Below are 19388 nucleotides of genomic sequence, written 5' to 3' on the forward strand. Positions count from 1 at the left end.
ATATCTGCCTCTCTTCCATTGTTTCAACTTGGCTCACTAGATTTAGCAGAGAGGGTGTGCTCTAGGTCCCCTGTATTAAACAATGTCATCTTTTGGACTTGAGAGTTGTACCTTTTCTGCGGCAGTTCTTGTTCTATGGAACAACAATCTCTAGACCAGGGACCGATTATGTGGAGAGAGGTTTTTCCGCTGACTGGAAGGGGTGTGGTTTTGTGTGCTGCTTGCATCCCGCAGAAGGGGCTTTGCTTGTTTGTGTGGACCGGTTGCTGGCATGCCACGGCCTGGTACTGGTCCATAGACCGGGGGTTGGGGACACCTGCCATAGACATCTGAATGGTCCCAACCATGTTAGTCCTTCATAAGACTCTGAAGAACTGGCTGTTTCCCCAGGCATTTGGGCCAGGAAGTTAGGTGAGCTCTGCTGCTGATTTAGCTTTTCACAATTAAAATGTATTGTTTTACTTTGAGCATCATGGTCATTGGCTGGAGTTGTTGCTTTAGTGCTTGTATACTACCCAGAGTCACTATGGTGAAGATGGAAGATCATATAAATAATTTAAATCAACAAATAAATCCACAGTGTATGTCATGCTTTCTAATCTAATTATTTTGCAAGCTAGCATTTTTTTTGTCTGTATCCCATTGACTAGGAAGTACAGTACATATAATGCACTGACAACTCAAGGTATAACATATAAAATATATCTGTACAATTAGTTAGAAACATGCCCCCTCCCTCATGCATCCTCTTCTATCAGTTGTTTCTTAATCCTGCTCTTCATTGGAGTTCCAATATTCTTGTCTGTTATTCCATGTAAATTGACATGAGAACAATTTTCATTTGGAGCTTTTTTTTCAGGTACTCCATGGCAAGCCCACTCTCAGGAGCTTAATTTTTTTTCCAGTTCAACAGAGCTTAAATAGGCATTCTATTTGTAACCTGTACTATGACTATAGCAAGCATTTTATTTTTGTGTTTTCAGATTATTTCTAAAATTAATTTCATCAATATAAACTCATTATATTTGAGTTATCATATATTTTTGTTGCAAAAGAGTATTTGGAAGAGGCTTTGAAAGCAGAATACCTCTTCAATTTTACAACTATACTTAATTTGTTCTGATTCATTGGAGTATGCAAAACAATTTGGCTATACTACTAAGTAAAAATAATTATTTTTGGTGCATCTCTTTTGCTAAGTCGGGTGGGCCAGGAAAGAGAGCAAGGATAATGTTATTTGAATTAATAAGAAGCCTTTTCTACTGAATGTCTTAATAGAATTTTCAAGCCTACTTTCCTAAACTCATTTTATCTAGAAGCTCCAATTATGTTATTTATTATGTTTACTGCACAAATATGTTACTGTTTCATGGAAATCATATAAACTAAAAATAGTTTTTAATTAGTTTACTCTGATCAAATTCCTGCTGTATATATTGGTTGTCTAACATATAATTGAAATGCATAAATATGTTTACTATTTAATGGATAACATGAATTCAGGTAGGACAAATGGAAAAGTTTTGAGTTATTTTATAATGCATAACTATTATAATTGCAGCTTACATTTTAAGGACGTATATTTTTCACTTTTAACAAATAACATTTGTATATAGATTCATACAAGAAACCTGCATTATCAAATTCCGTAGTACACTATGTTATTTAGTAAATATATAGCCTGAGTAGATTTAGCAAGAAATATTTTAAGTCTATGGAGAAGTAATTTTTTAGGTTTTGGAACTGGCATTCCAAAAGGAACAATCAAGGTACTATCTTTTTATAGCAGTAAAAAAACAACAGTCTTTTTCAAGTTGCATTTTAAAATGTAAGTAGGGCCAGCAGAAAATAGTTGTGTTATTTGGTGTTAGTTCACAATAAAAATTTATATATGTGTTGGGAACTATTGCATTGATACCTCAAGTATCACTTGATGAGTTTAGATATGAAAGAAAAAGAACTGCATGAAAAAAATGATTATGTTCTGAAGAGCTGGTTCTGAAGAGTGTTCATCATATTGTGCGAAACAGGTTTTAAAGTAGAGAAAGTTGTACATTTAAGTGAATTGTTACGGTCAGATGTGTAATAATCAAATGTCTTCCTTTATAGATATTGAAGATTTGCCGCCAACAGTTCAAGAGAAGCTTTTCGATGAAGTACTTGATAGGGATGTTCAAAAAGGTAAATTGCATATGTAGTGACGGTAATAAATTGATGTTCTTTTCTTTGATGTATTATCAGAAGGGTATAGGTGGCAGTATAATTCAGTAAATTTCCCCAAAATGTCATAGTTTTCTGAAAGTGACAAGTAGAATCGAAGTAGAAAAAATGGTTGGTTATACATATTAGGATTTATTTGTATTTTACTGACAAAAACATAGAAACTTGATTAATTTGGAGACAATTTCTTTTTATACAGTGCTGGGATTGGCTCAGACCTTTACAGTTGTCAAACTGTACATCATGGTTGTACTTTGGTAATTAATAAAAATGATTTTAATGATGTAATGATGTAAGGCTTAATGTAAAAGATAGGTATGTTTGTTTTCCTTGCTATCTAAAGAGAACTAACTGATTACCGTAAATGCCGGCGTACAAGGCGACCCGGCGTATAAGACGACCCCCGTCTTTATAGCCGGGCCGCATTCCTAGAATGTCATCTTATACGCCGGAAACTACCAGTATTTCCGGCGTATAAGACGACTCGGCGTATAAGACGACCCCCGTCTTTGGCGCCGATTTCAGCGCTCGCGGAAGTCACCTTATATGCCGGCATTTACGGTAGTTAGTTAGTTAGCTATAGATACTGAGAATAGTTATAAGTAAAACTATAATTGTCCTCTTTTAAAATTATGAAGACCATTCTAATGTCTTTCCAACAAAACTGCTTAACAAAAACTAAGTAAAATGGCTTTTGGATAGGCTTTCAGTTTTGTTTTTTACTCTTTTTTTTTTTTTTTTTTTATTGAAATTTTTCAAAAGTTTTACAAATAAGAATCCACCCCCCCCTCCCCAACCACCCCACCCCCCCCGACTTCCCAGAACTGAATATAGGATTATTTAACAAATATTTTAAAAATAACATTTGCAATTTATAAAATAATTAATAATAATAATAAAAATCACAGTAATAATATATATAATAATAATATACATAACATAAACTTTAAAATGAATAATATATACTAAAAAAGAAAAAAAAGAAATAAGAAAAGAAGAGAGAGAGAGAAAGAAGAAAGAAGAAAGTAGACGAAGAATAAAGCATATATATATATAAAAAAAAATATATATATATGAATAATAATACGTAAAAAATGTATATATATAAAAAAGAAAAAGAAGAAAGAAAGAAAGAAAAAACAATCATTACAAATTATAAAAAGGCTAAATAATATTTTTCCATATCCAAATTATGTTGTATAAAATTTATCCATTTTTCCCATACCGCAAAAAATTTTTCTTGAGATTGCTCCTTTAAGAAAGCCGAAATCTTTGCCATTTCTGCCAAATACGAAACTTTATGAAACCATTCTTGTAAAGTAGGCAAAGATTCCTTCTTCCAATATTGTCCTATTAACAACCTAGCGGCTGTAATCAAATTTAACATCAATATAACCTCCTTAGCATCACAGTCAATAACAATACCTAGTAAAAATAATTGCGGAGTAAATTTTACCCTCCTTTTAAAAATTCTTTGAATATTCCACCATATCTTAATCCAAAAAGCTTTTATATGCTTACACGTCCACCAAATATGGTAATAGGTAGCATCCAAATATCCACATCTCCAGCATTTCGGCTGTAGATTAGGGTACATAATGGACATTTTCTTTGGGTCAAGGTGCCATCTATAAAACATCTTATAAAAATTCTCTCTTAAATTTTGCGCTTGTGTGAATTTAACATTTCTTATCCAAATAAGTTCCCAAGTATCCATTGAAATCGTTTCACCAATATTCTGTGCCCATTTAATCATACAATCTTTAACTAGTTCAGGTTCTGAATCTAATTCCACTAAAACCCCATAAACTCTCTTAATATGGGTTGGCCTTTGATCTCTTACTTGTTTTAAAAAAATTTCATCTTCTCTAAGCCAGCCCGTTTTACAATCCATCTTCCATCTATCCACTATTTGTCTATATTGGAACCATGAATAAGTTAAATTTTCATGTGTTAATTCTTCCAAAGATTTTAACTGCCAGTCTTGGCCATCCCATCTTAGTAACTGTACGTAAGAGACCTTGTCCATATTTACCCCTTTCCTTATACCTTCTATGGCATGCCGAGGTATAGCCCATAATGGTATTTTGAAGTCACTTTTATAATACTTTCTCCACACTCTTAGCAAAGAGTTTCTTATAATATGAGACTTAAAAACCCAATCCACTTTTTTATTAAATATTAAGTAGGCATGCCATCCAAAAAGTAGGTCCCAGCCTTCCAAATGAAGTATTTCTGTATTTGTTAAATTCACCCAGTCGCTAATCAATGTCAATACTACAGCATCATAATACAATTTCATATTTGGTACCTTGAGTCCACCTCTCTCACGAAAATCTTGCATTATTTTAAGTTTCACCCTTGGTTTTTTCCCTGCCCAAACAAATTTATTAATACCTTTTTGCCATTCATCTAAATTACGTTCGTTCTTTAAAATAGGTAACATTTGAAAGTTAAAATAGGTAACATTTGAAGTTTTACTCTTTTCATTCCCTGGAGTACTAGCTAGATATTGGAATCAAGAGATAGGTTGGCAAATTTCAGGACAAGTAAAGTAAAGCAGTTACAATAATACACACAGTAGTGCAAAATAATGAGCAAGTGAGAATCATTCATTTAGTTGGCAACTGATTTCCCCCCCCCCCCACAATTGCTGCTCTTTGAAGTAACCTTAGAATAGAAGAATTTTAAGGTAGGTTAAAATTGTATTGGAGTTTCAACTGTTTATTTATTTAGGACAATGTTTTTATCAAATATCCTTAAAATCATATAATACAAAGCCTGTTAACTAATACATTAAGTGATAGTAGAGGAATTGACCCTAAGAAAAAGAATGTAAAATTCAGGAATATTTTTATTAGGTCAGTCCAAAATTTCTGAATTTTCAATGACTTTAAATCAAACAAGTTGGCAAACAAAACCAAAACAGAAAAGAGTGGGAACAATAAATAGGTTTAATGCTTGGGCTAAGGGCTTTACAGATAGAGAAGACAGGAGAGACAAGGGACTTCGGATTCTTTGCTTCCATGCCTTCAAAAACCTGGTTATGAGGATGGGGACCCAATAACCATGGCTGAAGAGCAGAGGGAAAGAAAGAAGGGAAAAATGAAAGAAGCTGCTATAACAAATCATCTGGAAATGAGGAAAGGGGGGGGGCTGCATCACAGGGCAGAATCAGAGACCTCGAAACACTCAACTCTGCCCACTTTCTCCCTTTTTTCCTGAGCACGCCTGGGACTCAGGCCTGCTACTATCACAAGAGCAAAGAAGAAACAGGCAAGAAACATTTTCTTGCTGGACTTCAGTTCTGGCAATTTGGAGATGCTAAGCTCCCCACTATTGCCTTGAAGCTAAGAGAGTTTTACTTAAAAGCCTTAATCTGAAGTACTCAAATTTAGACATTTTGCTATAGAGGTGATATTAGATTGCTGAAAGTTCTGTCAAGTGTTACTAGAATGGAAAAAGAAATCAAGCAATTTGTCTGCTTTATCTAAAAATAATAAAAGGTGCTAAATGGTTTTGTGTCTTGATCATTGGATTTAAGATGGTCGATTGGGTATTATTTCTATTTTTTTAGAACTAGAAGAAGAATCTCCCATTATAAACTGGTCACTGGAATTGGGTACACGTTTGGACAGTAGACTTTATGCACTTTGGAATCGGACTGCAGGAGATTGCCTGCTTGATTCAGTTTTACAAGCTACCTGGGGCATTTATGATAAGGATTCGGTGCTACGTAAAGCTCTTCATGACAGTTTACATGATTGTTCTCATTGGTAAGCAGAAATGGTTTTGCTATACAATCAAATAACTATATTTTACAAATATAGTTTATTCCACTTTTTTCAAACAAAAGTCCAAAGCTTTTAGATTTGGGAGAGATAGATTTGCTAGTCCTTTACAGCAGTAACAACATACTTTCCCAATCTTACTCTGTCATAAAATATTGAAACTTTCGTGTCAGAAAACCTTCTAATTTATACAAATAGTAAGTTTTGTCTGTATATTATATAAAGTGACATTTAATTAGTCAACTGAGGTCCAATGGGATTTATCTGAAATAATTATTTAAACATCTTGTCTATGTTTTTGCTGTGACTGGGGAAGTTTGTACTAGCACAGCATTCTGTACCTTTGACCTTATCTACAGACATGTGGATTTCATTTAGAGAACTTTTAGTATTGGCCATGTAAGCTAAACCTAGGAGTTGTCCTGAAGACACCATGAGTTGGAAAGATTATCCTGGCTCACTGTGAAATAGGTGTGGAATCAGAATCAGTATTATCACCAGTATATGCAGTACCCCAGCAATTGAAGACATTGCTCATGTTTTGTTTGATTGTCAGTTATATGCCCTTCTTAGACTTAAATACTTAACATCCCTATTTGAAAAAACAGTCCATTGGTGTCTAAATGACTGTCCTATTTCCTTCTGGGTTCTAATCTATAGATTGTGAACAGAACTGCTCAGTTTATAGTTAAGGCATTTGAGCCTGTTACATCAAACATATTGGGATAAGCTGTAAAGGTTATGTATTTATCTGTCGATTCATATTTTCCACATTTGTATTTTATTGCTGTATTTTCTTTTATCTATCTTACCCTGAAATTAGATTTGGTATTTTATTTTTGTTTTATATTTTGATATGGTGTTAAGATTAATCAATTATGTACAGTAACTCTCCTATCCATCCATCCATCCATTCATCCATCCATCCATCCATCCATCCATCCATCCATCCATCCATCTCACTATTCATGTTAAAATGTTATTTGTAAAATGTATAGCTGTTGTATGAGCATGTGCCATAAAGTAGTAAGCAATACTTGATGGAAAAAGAAAATAATTAAAAAAACTTAAGTGTTTGCAGTTTTAGACATTAGATCATATACATACAACAATTATTTTTGGAAGGTCACCTAATCTATTAGTGATGATTGTTGCAAAAGCAGTAAAAATGATCAATTGATAATTCAGATTCAGATGGGAAAGGATGATTCACACAATCCCGAAAATGGATGTAACTGCTTTAATAAGTGTAGATAGATGCTGCGTGGCACTCCTATATATTCAGAAGCAGGTTTTCCCAAATGAATCCAAGCCTTTGCATAGGTCTCTCTCTCTCTCTCTCTCTCTCTCTCTCTCTCTCTCTCTCTCTCTCTCTCCCTCTCCTCCCCCCTCCCTCCCTCCCTCTCTCTCTCTCTCTCTCTCTCTCTCTCTCTCACACACACACACGATGAAATAAACTGTTACACATGTACTTTTTATAGGTTCTATACCCGATGGAAAGAATGGGAGTCATGGTATTCTCAAAGCTTTGGTTTACATTTTTCACTGCGAGAAGAACAGTGGCAGGAAGACTGGGCATTTATACTTTCTCTTGCTAGTCAGGTAAGAATGTCACTAAGTAAAAGCGGAACATGGGAAAGACAACTTTGGTGTGAAATGTATTTTCATTTTTCTTAACAAGTTCTGTAGATTTCTGTTTTGTAATGCATATTTTAGATTACCTGACTCAAAACTCTTTCATTTAGTAGGCCTCTGACATTGTTATAGGTATTTTAATTTGATACTTGTATTTGTGAGTGCGTCAGATGTTATAAGCACTATCCAGCCAAAATCATCAATGGATTTTTTTTACGTTTTACATAAAATTGAAATTATGTATAGAGAATTGGGCTTAATTATACTAATTTGAATAGTCACAGCTTCTTTAAGCTATATGTATACTATCTCACTGAACTGAATGGGAATTTCTTCTGAATACACCTGCAAATCTAATTATAGATGAATTTGGGAACTGTGCTAACTTTGAGCATTTATAATAATCTATGTAATCTTTAGGAAAACCTGCATAAATAAATATTTTAAGCTTCGTAGATTTTTCTTTGGATAATATTATAGTTATGCCTACCTGAAGATATCTCTTATATAAAAGTCAGACTAAACATTAGAAAAAAAAATCAGTATACTTCCCATTTTTCTTGTCGGCCATTGTTGCCAATTTCCACTAAATCAGCCTGGAGGTTCCTCCCCACCTCCCCTGCCCAAACAAATATGGGTATGAGATACCCTGGTGAGTTCATACTGACCCGGAGGCTACATGCACCAAGAAGAGAGAGAAAAATAATATTAAATGGATTATAAGGCACTCAGTTGTGAATTAGCTGATGTCCTATTTACATATATACACACTCCATAGGAATTATTCTTTTTCAGATTAATTTCTCTTACATGCATGTTGTAAAATATGTAACACATGCATGTTGTAATCCACATTCACACCAGAAAGAGATTGCAAAAATATTGGCTCAGAATGGCTCAGGATGTTGTAGCAAGTCCTATTGTGTGCTTTATGTGTTTGATAAATTTGTTTTTATCAAATTTACATGGCCATCCATCTCACAGCCCCATGCTGATCTCACTGTAGTAATCCATTTGGGAGGTGACCAGGGCAGGCTTGTGAGCAGAGACCCTGAATTAGAAATGGGCACACAACATGAAGCTGTGCAAAGGCCCTTCTAGCCATCACTCCTACCTGCTCTTTGAACAGGAACTGTGAATCCAGGACCCTCCTCCCAAGTTTGTGTATTAGCATAGTTGTAAAACTGGTGGGCTCCAAAACCCAAGCCACTCCAATCTTGCCAAGGTTCAGCTGAAACCTCTTGTTCCCTATCCAAACACTCAGAGTCTCCAGATGCCAGGATAAGAAATTAAAAGCCTCACATCACTTAATTCACCAGGTGCAGAGATACATAGTTGGGTATCATCGGTGTACTGGTGATAATTCACCCCATGGTCATACCCATTCAGTAAGAATGCAAAAACATTAGCTCAGTTTGGGCACACATACTTTGTAGCAAGTCCCATTATGTTTACTTGCTCTTACCTCCAGGTAAACGTGCATAGTCTGTTACTATGCTGGAAATGGGTCTATTTAGCCCAGCTTACTCCATGTAATTAAGATACAAACTGGAGAAGAGATCCTTGGGGTATTGAGTTGTGTTTTTTTTCCCTTCTGTTTGCAACAAGGAAACAGGTTGATAGAGGTCTTTGTGCTGGGCTGCAAGCACATGGAAATCTATGCATGCTTACTCTGTAGAAAATCCCATTTAGTTCATTGGCTCTTATTCCCAGGTGAGTATTTTTAAAATTTCTAGTCCTGTTCAATCAGCATGCTACCTCATTCTCTTCTCATTCCCTTCCATTCCCTTCCATGTGTAGAGGATAAGGGTCTGCAGTGGAGAGACTTCTGTCCCTAGAGACTCTCTGAAGATTAAAGATTTTTCTGAATCTTCATGTAGAGAATCTCCATGGGTAGAGGAGGCTCTCCACTGCAGATATCCTCACTCACTGCATGTGGAGGGCGTCAGGGAAGGCAGGACTAGTATGCTTGTCAATATGTCCCCCTGAAAAATTCCTCCGCCTGCTGCCTCCATTTCATGCTTTATTTATTTATATTTCCTGCCTATTCATCTGCTTTCAACAACATGCTTCTGCTGTTGTATTTTTCTCCCCCCCACCAATATTTTGGGGAAAAGAGGATTGCATTCTTTTAGATCAATATGATTGTAGCTTTCTGTGTGTATATGTAACATTCTTGGTTGTCTAAAAGGCATGCATACTTCCTGTACTCACCCAGCATTTTGAATTTCTGCTCTGGTTCTATGGATCTAAATTGCATAATGTAAATTGTAATGTGTAATTATTTTATAATAATGTCAACATCGTTACCGTAATCATTCCAGCTGACATCCTGCTTGATTTTCTGTGCTTAGGATACCAGTTAAACAACACAGTTCTTGTTGCTTGTTTACTAGGGTTTGAGAGCAGTATTCCAAGTTGGTTTAAAAAGCTGGAGAGTGTTGCATCTCTATTAGTATTGTGAATGGTGATTATATAAGTGCTTTCTAACTTTTGTTCAGATGAATGTACTTTATTTAGCTGTTTCATACATAAATATGCTTATTGTTGATTGAAACTGAAGTTCCCTAGTCTCCTTAGTTTTCAGAAACCAAAAGAGAAATCATCTTCTCTTTAAAGGGAGAATGAGAGTTACATTGAGGCTTGTATCAGTATGTGTGGCAAGATGGATGGCAGGCCTAGCCCAAGAATTATATATAGAACAATCCGCCAAAGCTCAGTTCTTTATTTGCTTATACCATATAGTTAAAATGTTGCCAAACTACATCTATACTTCTCTAACCCTAAGGGATATATCCTGGGAGATTCTAAGGAGCGACTATCCTAAATCTCTTCCTCTTTTTCTGATCTACCCCTGGGCTATGTTGTCTCACATACAGAATGTGCTCCTTCCTTCTTGGGAAACTGCTACTTCACTGTAGCCCATCACACCAGCTTCCCCTTTGTAGACACATTCCATCACCCTAGGAGACTTGCCCCAGTGACTTGTGATTTTTCCTGGCTCCTTCCTCATTAGCCTTTTTGGGGAAGCCAGAGTGAAAGTTGCAAATGATCATAGGGCTGCAACTGGTCATAAGTGCAAATTGGTTGCCATCGCCCTAGTTGCAATCATGTAACTTCAGAAGTCTGGGGTGGCTGGAACTCCAAGGACAGGTTATAACCATTCATTTAGCATTGTCATAACTTTGAATAGTCACTGAACATATGATTGTACATCAAGGACTACTTATATCTATAGACCAGGGGTAGGCAACCTCGGCTCTTTTATGACTCATGGACTTCAACTCCCAGAATTCCTGAGTCAGCACAGCACAGCACAGCTGACTCAGAAATTCTGGGGGTTGAAGTCCATGAGTCTATAAAAGAGCCGAAGTTGCCTACCCCTGGTATAGACAGATGGAATGAAACAGGTTTTAACTTAATGGGTAGCTTGATTTGTCACTGATGAGTTGGATGAAGCAGGGCACCTTGTAATATTTACAATCAAGGCACTAATGATGTTGTAACAATTATTACTGTGACTAGAATATATTCTCCCAAAGCTGGAATATTTAGACAGATAACAAAATTTTTTTTAATGAATAATGTGCATAACTCAGAAGTTAATAGTGAGCACCATATGCTTAACTGTAATTAAATATAATTTTGTACACTGAGAGTAAGCCTACAAAATGTAACATGAATAAATGATGATAAGAATTCACATCACTTCACTGTAATATCTGAGAGTAATACTTTAAGGTTTTAAAGTGTGCTAAGTCAAATTTCACCATAACATTAAAATTGCTTCTCTAGTCATTATATTAGGTAATATGCAGTAATTTTGCATGTAGTGTATTAACATAAGGGAAAAAAACCTGATATCCTTTTGTATACGTTCTCTTATCCCCTTTTCTTTTGCAACTTTGCCTGTCTTCCCTAGGCTACTCTAATTGGAAGCTTTATAGGAGGCATATATATATATATATAATTAAAACTGGATAAACTGGATAGCATTACCAAGACAAACTAATGGCTTTTCTGGCCTTGGTTTTTCTCATGTAATTTATGCCTCATTAAATGGTGATTTCCCAGATTATATTTACACTTTAAGAATACAATTAAAATGTTTTGATAATCAGCATTTAAAAAGTTGATTTCTAAGAACTTTTCAGTTACAGTAAAACCTCAACAGACCATTCACAAGAAGGATGACTATTAGACGAAATTACTGTTAAATCTGAAATATATTTTGCACAAGTGTAAAATGCCTATCTACCATTTTGCACATGTGTAAAAATATGCATAGGACCTTCTGGTCGATTAAAGACGGCAAGATTCAATGTTATAGCCTCAATCGTGTCTACCGCTCCCTTCACTTTTTATAGATATAACCAGGAGGAATAGGACTCTGGCTGCAAGGGAGCAGGAAACACTGTTGATTTCCAGAAATCCTTGTCGAATAAACTGCTGTATCCCATTGCACATCTTCTCAGTGCCCCCAGTGTCTCAATGGGGCAGGTCCCATTGGTCTGCTACTGCCACAAATCTTCTCACCAGTTCCCTTCCCATTTTCAAAGAGCTTACCTATAATTTAATAGACGTTGTTATTTCAGAGATAAGTCTGGTCTCTATTTTGGTCTGTTATCAGTGGTTCTCAACCTGTGGGTCGGGACCCCATTTGGGGTCGAACGACCATTTCACAGGGGTCGCCAAACAACGCAGTCTGCCATTTTTTCCCCTTTTCCTTAGCTGTGCTACTCCCTTTTATTCTATTGGCTTTTGAAAGCCAATAGAATAGACTCTCTTGAATAGAGTCTAATTCTATTGGCTTTCAAAAGCCAATAGGAATTGTCCAGGCTGTCTCTGCCCTGCTGAGCCCGCCAAAAGTCCCATTCTGCAAACGGTGCTGCACCAGTTGAGTAGTCCTCGACTTACGACCGGTTGAGTAGTCCTCGACTTACGACCGGTTGGGGGGTCGCGGCATTAAAAAGGTTGAGAACCACTGATTTAAATGGTGGTCTTATTGTACTGTACTAAAATCAAAAATTAATGTTATTGCTTTGTGTCACATAAAAATAATTTGTTTTTGAAACAGCCTGGCGCAAGTTTGGAACAGACACACATTTTTGTACTTGCACATATTCTTAGAAGACCAATTATAGTTTATGGAGTTAAATATTATAAGAGTTTCCGGGGAGAAACTTTAGGATATACTCGCTTTCAAGGTAAGTATGATTTATAATAGAAACAAGATTTTAATGTAAAACGTTGAAAAGATACTGGGAAAATCTGTAATTAAAAGAAATTTAAAGTAGTAAATTTAATTACTATTATGTTTAAAGTACTATTTTTATTAATTTTCTTGAATTTTGTTTCTTTTTCCTTCTTTTTCCTTCTTTTTCCATTTTTTAGTTTGAATTAGTTTTTATTGCTGTAATTGTAATTTTTAATAAAATTGCCATTAAAATACATTGGCAGGTTATACTGATTGTGATTCAGTGCAATAGAAGCATTTAGAAATACTTTGGAGTATTTTGAAGTTAGTAGAAATATAAGTAACTTCTGAATTCAAGAGTTCAATTTGGTATATGCTTGTCATAATGATATGTAGAAAGCATAATATTTAATATCAGAAATCTCATTATAGTATTATAATTTATCTTTAGAATACAACCATCTATAAATTGTCTTTTGTTATTATTGTGATTGGTAGCCTAAAGGAATTTGTGACATAAATTACAAGTCCCTAAGGGAAGTTTCACACATTCTTCTTCTTTTTTTAATAATGTAGTAACCTGAAAACATAGTGTAAAGAAAGTTTTCTATCATGTTTAGATTTAAGATTTATAACATCTTAAAACTCTTTTTATAGGAAAAGCGCAATGTAAGAATTACTTTCAGTTTAGTAGGAATTTTAGATCTTTAATAATTAGAACTTTTAAAGTAAGAATTACAAATTATGGATTCATTAATTTATGAAAAGCTTCACTGTGAAGTTCAATAGAATAGTCTTAAAGATGAGACAATTGTTCTTTCTAAGTTATTAGACACATTTAGAATGTTGAAAGTGTGAGTAATCTTCACCTATCGACAATAATCGGGATTGGGAATTCCATCACTAAGCAATGTGTTCATAAGGCATAGCATCACGTAACCATAGTGGCAGTTCTGACCCTTTTAGTTGCTCTTGTTAGGCAAATCCCACCTGGTTGCAATGTTTCACAATCATGTGATTGCCATTTGTAACCTCCTTCCAGCTTCCCCACTGACTTTATTAGAAGCCAGAGATGAAGAGTGGAAATGGTGATTATGTGACTCACTGTTGCCGAGGGCCCAAATTGTGATCACATGACCACAGGGACACTACAGTGGCTGCAACTGCAATGACTCATCAAAAGTACCTCTCTTTCAGTGCTGTTGTAACTTTGAATGGTCACTGAATGAGTGGACATTAAAAAAGAACTAGCTAGATGTATTCGCACAAAATTCACTACAAAATGAATATAACCAGCCAGAAACCAAACTCCTTACAAAAAGGAGTTGAGTGTAGGAGTTTTTCTGAGCTGAGTTAAAGAGAATTAACTGAAATCAAGAATTGAAATAGATCTTGCATAAATTAATTGCCTATGGTTATCTGCATCTTAAAATTAAAGCCTACTAAATAATAAAAGTATTGTATGTCTGCTGAATATTGAAAATAGTCTGTGCATTCTTGGCCACATCTAATTTCACTTGCACTTATTTTTCTATCACAATTTCACATAAATTACTAAATTTGAGATGATACAAAGTCTTCATTTGTGTCATCATGCATTACAACCATTGCCTGGGATCATTTGCTGGTAGCAGAACCTAAGTTATTGTTAACTTCTTAAACATCTTGTTTCCTGCAGTACATTATGCCATTCACTAATAAACTAGTAAGTGCAAGGAAGGGACAACAATGGGGCTTAGATAAATTTAGGAGGATAAAACAGTCAGTTGTTAATCTTGATAATTACATGCTACTTCCAAAATCAGAGATTGATATATGAGACAGTAGCAGAAGCTTGTGCTCTCATAATCATCTTGTGAGCTGATCGTTGGCATCTGATTCACCAAAGAAAAATTTGTGGGTCTGATGAACATCACTTTATGCCAGTGGTTCTCAACCTTTTTAATGCCGCGACCCCCAACTGGTCGTAAGTCAAGGACTACTCAACCGGTCGTAAGTCGAGGACTACTCAACTGGTGCAGCACCGTTTGCAGAATGGGACTTTTGGCCGGCTTAGCAGGGCAGAGACAGCCTGGACAATTCCTATTGGCTTTTGAAAGCCAATAGAATTAGACTCTATTCAAGAGAGTCTATTCTATTGGCTTTCAAAAGCCAATAGAATAAAAGGGAGTAGCACAGCTAAGGAAAAGGGGAAAAAAATGTTTGGCGACCCCCGTGAAATGGTTGTTTGACCCCAAATGGGGTCCCGATCCACAGGTTGAGAACCACTGCTTTATGCTAATATGGCAGCTCTTTAGGATCCTCTTTCACCTTATGAAATTTAAATTGAAAAGACATGAAAAGTCCCAGGACAAGCTCAGGTATCTTCTTAGATTTCTGGGAAAGTGAAGATACATAACAGGAGTGCTATAGAAGCTGCAGTTAAAACAATAGAATTGGGGTTGTTGTTGGGTTGTTGTTCTTTTTTTTTTTTTGATAAAATACATTGGTATGTTGCTACTGTCTCTACTTTTGGATGTATTCTGAGCAACATGTTAATACTTTAAAAGGGTATGACTTCAGTTGGAATTGTTTCAGTTGCTGTGGGAATTCCTTTAGAGCTAACTCTAAATATTTTGGGGGTTATATGATAGTATTTATAGTTCAGGTAGTTCTTGGCTTATGGCTGAAATTGAGCCTAGAATTAGGGTCCTAAATTGAAGCCTCATGTGACTGGATTCAAAGTTATAATCGATTTTTATTATGGTTTTTAAGCAAATCCATTTTGGTTAACCCTGGAAACTGGCAAAAAAGTCATGGTCATCTGACTGCAGGATGTTGCAAATGGCCATTAAGGGGGATCAGTTGCCAAGCGTCCAAAATATGATTATGTGACAATATGGATGTGTATGGGCTTTGTAACTCTGAAAATGGATCAGAACTAGTTCTGGGGAGGTGTGTCAAATGGCTGTTAAACAGCTGGTTGTAAAAGAAAGACTAGTAGATTCAATTATTAGAATATATTTGCAACTTTTTATATCCATTAATTAATAGAGACTCAACTTGCTACTGAAAAGTATATTAAAGGCTTATGTTCATTGTCATGCTTTAGAAATCTTCATCAAAAACAATACATCAAGTTCATCTTATTTATCTTTGGCACCTTCTTTTTTTCATAGGTGTATATTTGCCTTTGTTATGGGAACAGAGTTTTTGTTGGAAGAGCCCTATTGCTCTGGGCTACACAAGGGGCCATTTCTCTGCTTTGGTTGCCATGGAGAATGATGGCTATGGCAATCGAGGTGCTGGTGCTAACTTGAACACTGATGATGATGTTACTATTACTTTTTTACCATTGGTTGACAGTGAAAGGAAGCTGCTGCACATTCACTTCCTGTCTGCTCAAGAGGTAAGAAATGCTTTCATAATTATGGTTACATCAGAGATATTCCTCAAGTATTAAATGAGAAAAAATAAAAGCCCCCCACCCCAAAAAGTAGATTTTTGAATTGGCCACAGCAAGTGTTACAATCACTTGTCTCTTTTAGTTGGCAGTATTCTAAACCAGGGGTCCCCAACCTCTGGGCTGCGGCCCACTACCAGGCTGTGGCCTATTTGCAACCGGGCTGTGCGAGTGGTGAGTAGGTAGGCACACATGTAACTTGACTTGCACGAGTAGTGGGCCGGTGCACACACGCATGCACACAACTCAACTCTCACAAGCACCTTGCAATTGAGCTGTGCGCATGCGCATTGGCCTGCTGCTTGCACAGCCGGGTTCCCCTACCCCAGCCGGGCCACCAAACCACAAGACCACTGTTCTAAACTGACCATGTTGTCTATATTTTTTCTCCAAAGATTGGTAATGAGGAACAGCAAGAGAAGCTGCTTAGGGAATGGCTGGACTGTTGTGTGACAGAAGGTGGAGTCCTGGTTGCTATGCAGAAAAGCTCTCGCCGGCGTAACCATCCCCTGGTAACGCAGATGGTGGAGAAATGGCTTGACCGCTATAGACAAATCCGTCCCTGTACATCCCTTTCAGATGGAGAGGAAGATGAAGATGATGATGATGAATGAAAAAAAAAGAGATACCAGCTGCGTATAGTGTATGGTGACAACCCCAGCTGTTGGAGCAGTCTAGCAACTTGTTGCATGGTGACCCAATTGTAGCTGGGAACAACCTGCGTAGGATTTTGAGTGGGCATGGGAAGAATTCAGAGACTCATCAGATGCAAGAAGGAAGTATATTGGTTGGACTAATTTGTAAACAAGACAAAGAAAGCAAAGCCCTAATTTTATTACAAGACAGAAAGCATTTTTCCGGTTGTACATCTGCCCTTAATTATACCACATGTGGTTGTGTAAGAAGGTTGAAAATAGGAAAAAAGTGTAACCAGCATCTTACAATTATTGAAGGAAATTCTTTTAAATAAGGGCACTTAAAAGCACATTGTTGATTAATATCTGTTCCTTTTGAGACTTACAGTAAAATTTGATTATTTTGCATCTCTTTTTAAGCATTCTGACATATTTCCTTGAAATAACATTTTATATGAAACCTTGCTAATGCCCAGATCAGATCATCAGATCATGTGGCTTTTCTTTCTTTCTTTTTTTGTTGATGCCATATATCCAGAGTAACTCATACGTGTTAAAAATGTATTGTTCTGTTAAATTTAATATTGTGCCCATTACAGTATAATAAAATGAAATTTTAAAGGGAAAACATATGGAAGGGATGATAAATTTTGACTAAGTGAACTGTTTTCTGTAAAGACTTCTCTAGTATCCATTATTACTTTGTATTACAACTTTGAAATAGTTTCTCCCATCCCCCCCCCCTTTTTTTCAGGCTACTTAAACTAGTAAAAAAAAAAAATGCTGTTCCAGTGAACTTTATGCTAAACAATTGTGTGGAGTTTGTTAAACTGAACTGCATTTTGCCCAAACCGGGTCTTGCTGTGAGTTGTACTATAGAAATTAATATTTTATCAAGCCTTTCCCCATGCAGGTTAAAATTGCCTCCACTGAGGATCATTCCTTGGTCATTAAAATTGAGTGAGAAAGCACTGTTTTCCTTAAAAGCCTTCATTCTAAAGTTTGTTGGGAAGTCCTGTGTACTATTTTTCCTTAAAATGTAACCTTCAGAATTCTGTGCATGTTGACTGATTGTGGCCACATCTGAACTTATACGCTTCCTGAAACTGTCAGTTCAGAATATATTCTCCAGTAAAAAAAAAAATCTTTTTATTATACTTGATTACCTTAGCTATGCTGTATTGAATGGATCCAGCCCAATCCAGAACCTCACTGTAAGAACACTAAAGGTTGAATAGTTTTGTATGCAAGATGTAGATCCTGATAAGCACTTTTAAAGGCCAATGATGGTAGAAATGATGACATGGAACCTCTTGTAAGATGGAATCCTGGTTTAAGAATCTGAACAGAAACTGTACCTTTTTTTTAAATGGATGTAAAAACATTGGAGCCATTCTGAATTAATTGCTTTTTAAAATGGTACATTTCAAGCAATTGAAAGTTAAAAATTTCTCAACATAATTCTACTGACAAATAAACAATGACATTTTATCAAGGTACTGTGTTGAAACATATCAATACATTTTTTCATTCTTGTAGAAGCTTATTAATGTTTTACACATTAATCACATTGACCTGTGATAAATTTACAGAGCAGTAGAATCACAACAGGTTGTGCTTCGATATATTCCTATTTTTAAGTTTTCCTAAAGACAGTTAAAAGGGATATAGTTTAATACCTTAGTCCTCTGGTTGCTCTTCATTCTTTTCTATAAAATTACTGCGTTCCTGAACTAATAGAATAAATTAGATGATTATGCTTGAGTAGAATGAAGAACATTGAAATGTTGCAAGTTGTGCTCCAAATCTATGTTATTTCTCAATTCTAGCCGCAGTTTCTAGCAATGAGATATGACCTTGAATATGAACCTTATTTTATTTTTGTTTGCCCTATTAATAGGAGAAAATGTTTAGCTGTATTTAACCAAGGCTTTAGGCATTTTCTTGAATAAAAGCATTTGGCTGCTATTAGGGATAAAAAAATCAGCAATATACATTTTATTTTCATGTTATACAGCTATACAAGCAGCAATATACATATTTATTATATAGTCACAGTACACCCTTATGAGGCTCAGCAGAAGTCAGTGGTTTTATAGATTATAATTCGAATTGCTCTTAGTACAGCAGCAGCAGTTATTAATTCAATTATAGCTGTGCCTTGAAACACTAATTGCAATAGTACATAGGCCTCTCATTTGATGTAAAATTTTTGGACGGGTTACATTGTTTTAAACCAGATTTGGAGGTATTCTGACATGATATCCCTGCTTTAAAGCTAGAGATCAGACTTCAGTTTGATTTTCTTTTCATAGACTGCTCCAAATTAAACTATTTTGCTGTTCTATTTTTTGAATTTAATTTTTTTTTACCTTTAAATACCTAAATTGTTTGTCCTGTTCAATTATTTTGTTCTATGTCTTACTTCAAAGGGAAAAAAAACCTCACTACTTCTATGGTTAGCATCA

General features: G+C 35.7%; 1 protein-coding gene across 2 annotated transcripts in view; it reads left to right on the forward strand.

Annotated features, from left to right (window-relative positions):
• The window catches only part of ZRANB1 (zinc finger RANBP2-type containing 1), a 68558-nt gene extending 50143 nt beyond the window's left edge, over positions 1 to 18415 (forward strand). For both annotated transcript variants that reach the window (XM_039342115.1, XM_039342030.1), the window contains 6 exons: positions 2110 to 2181; positions 5798 to 5996; positions 7493 to 7613; positions 12724 to 12853; positions 16002 to 16231; positions 16681 to 18415. In XM_039342115.1, coding sequence (XP_039198049.1) covers positions 2110 to 2181; positions 5798 to 5996; positions 7493 to 7613; positions 12724 to 12853; positions 16002 to 16231; positions 16681 to 16899 — 971 coding nt within the window. In that variant the 3' untranslated portion in view covers positions 16900 to 18415. The remainder of the gene's footprint in view (positions 1 to 2109; positions 2182 to 5797; positions 5997 to 7492; positions 7614 to 12723; positions 12854 to 16001; positions 16232 to 16680) is intronic.
• Positions 18416 to 19388: the final 973 nt, after the last annotated feature.

The sequence above is a fragment of the Crotalus tigris genome, unplaced genomic scaffold (genome assembly GCF_016545835.1).
Source record: "Crotalus tigris isolate CLP2741 ecotype Arizona unplaced genomic scaffold, ASM1654583v1 scf7180000017536.10889498, whole genome shotgun sequence".
Lineage (NCBI taxonomy): Eukaryota > Metazoa > Chordata > Lepidosauria > Squamata > Viperidae > Crotalus > Crotalus tigris.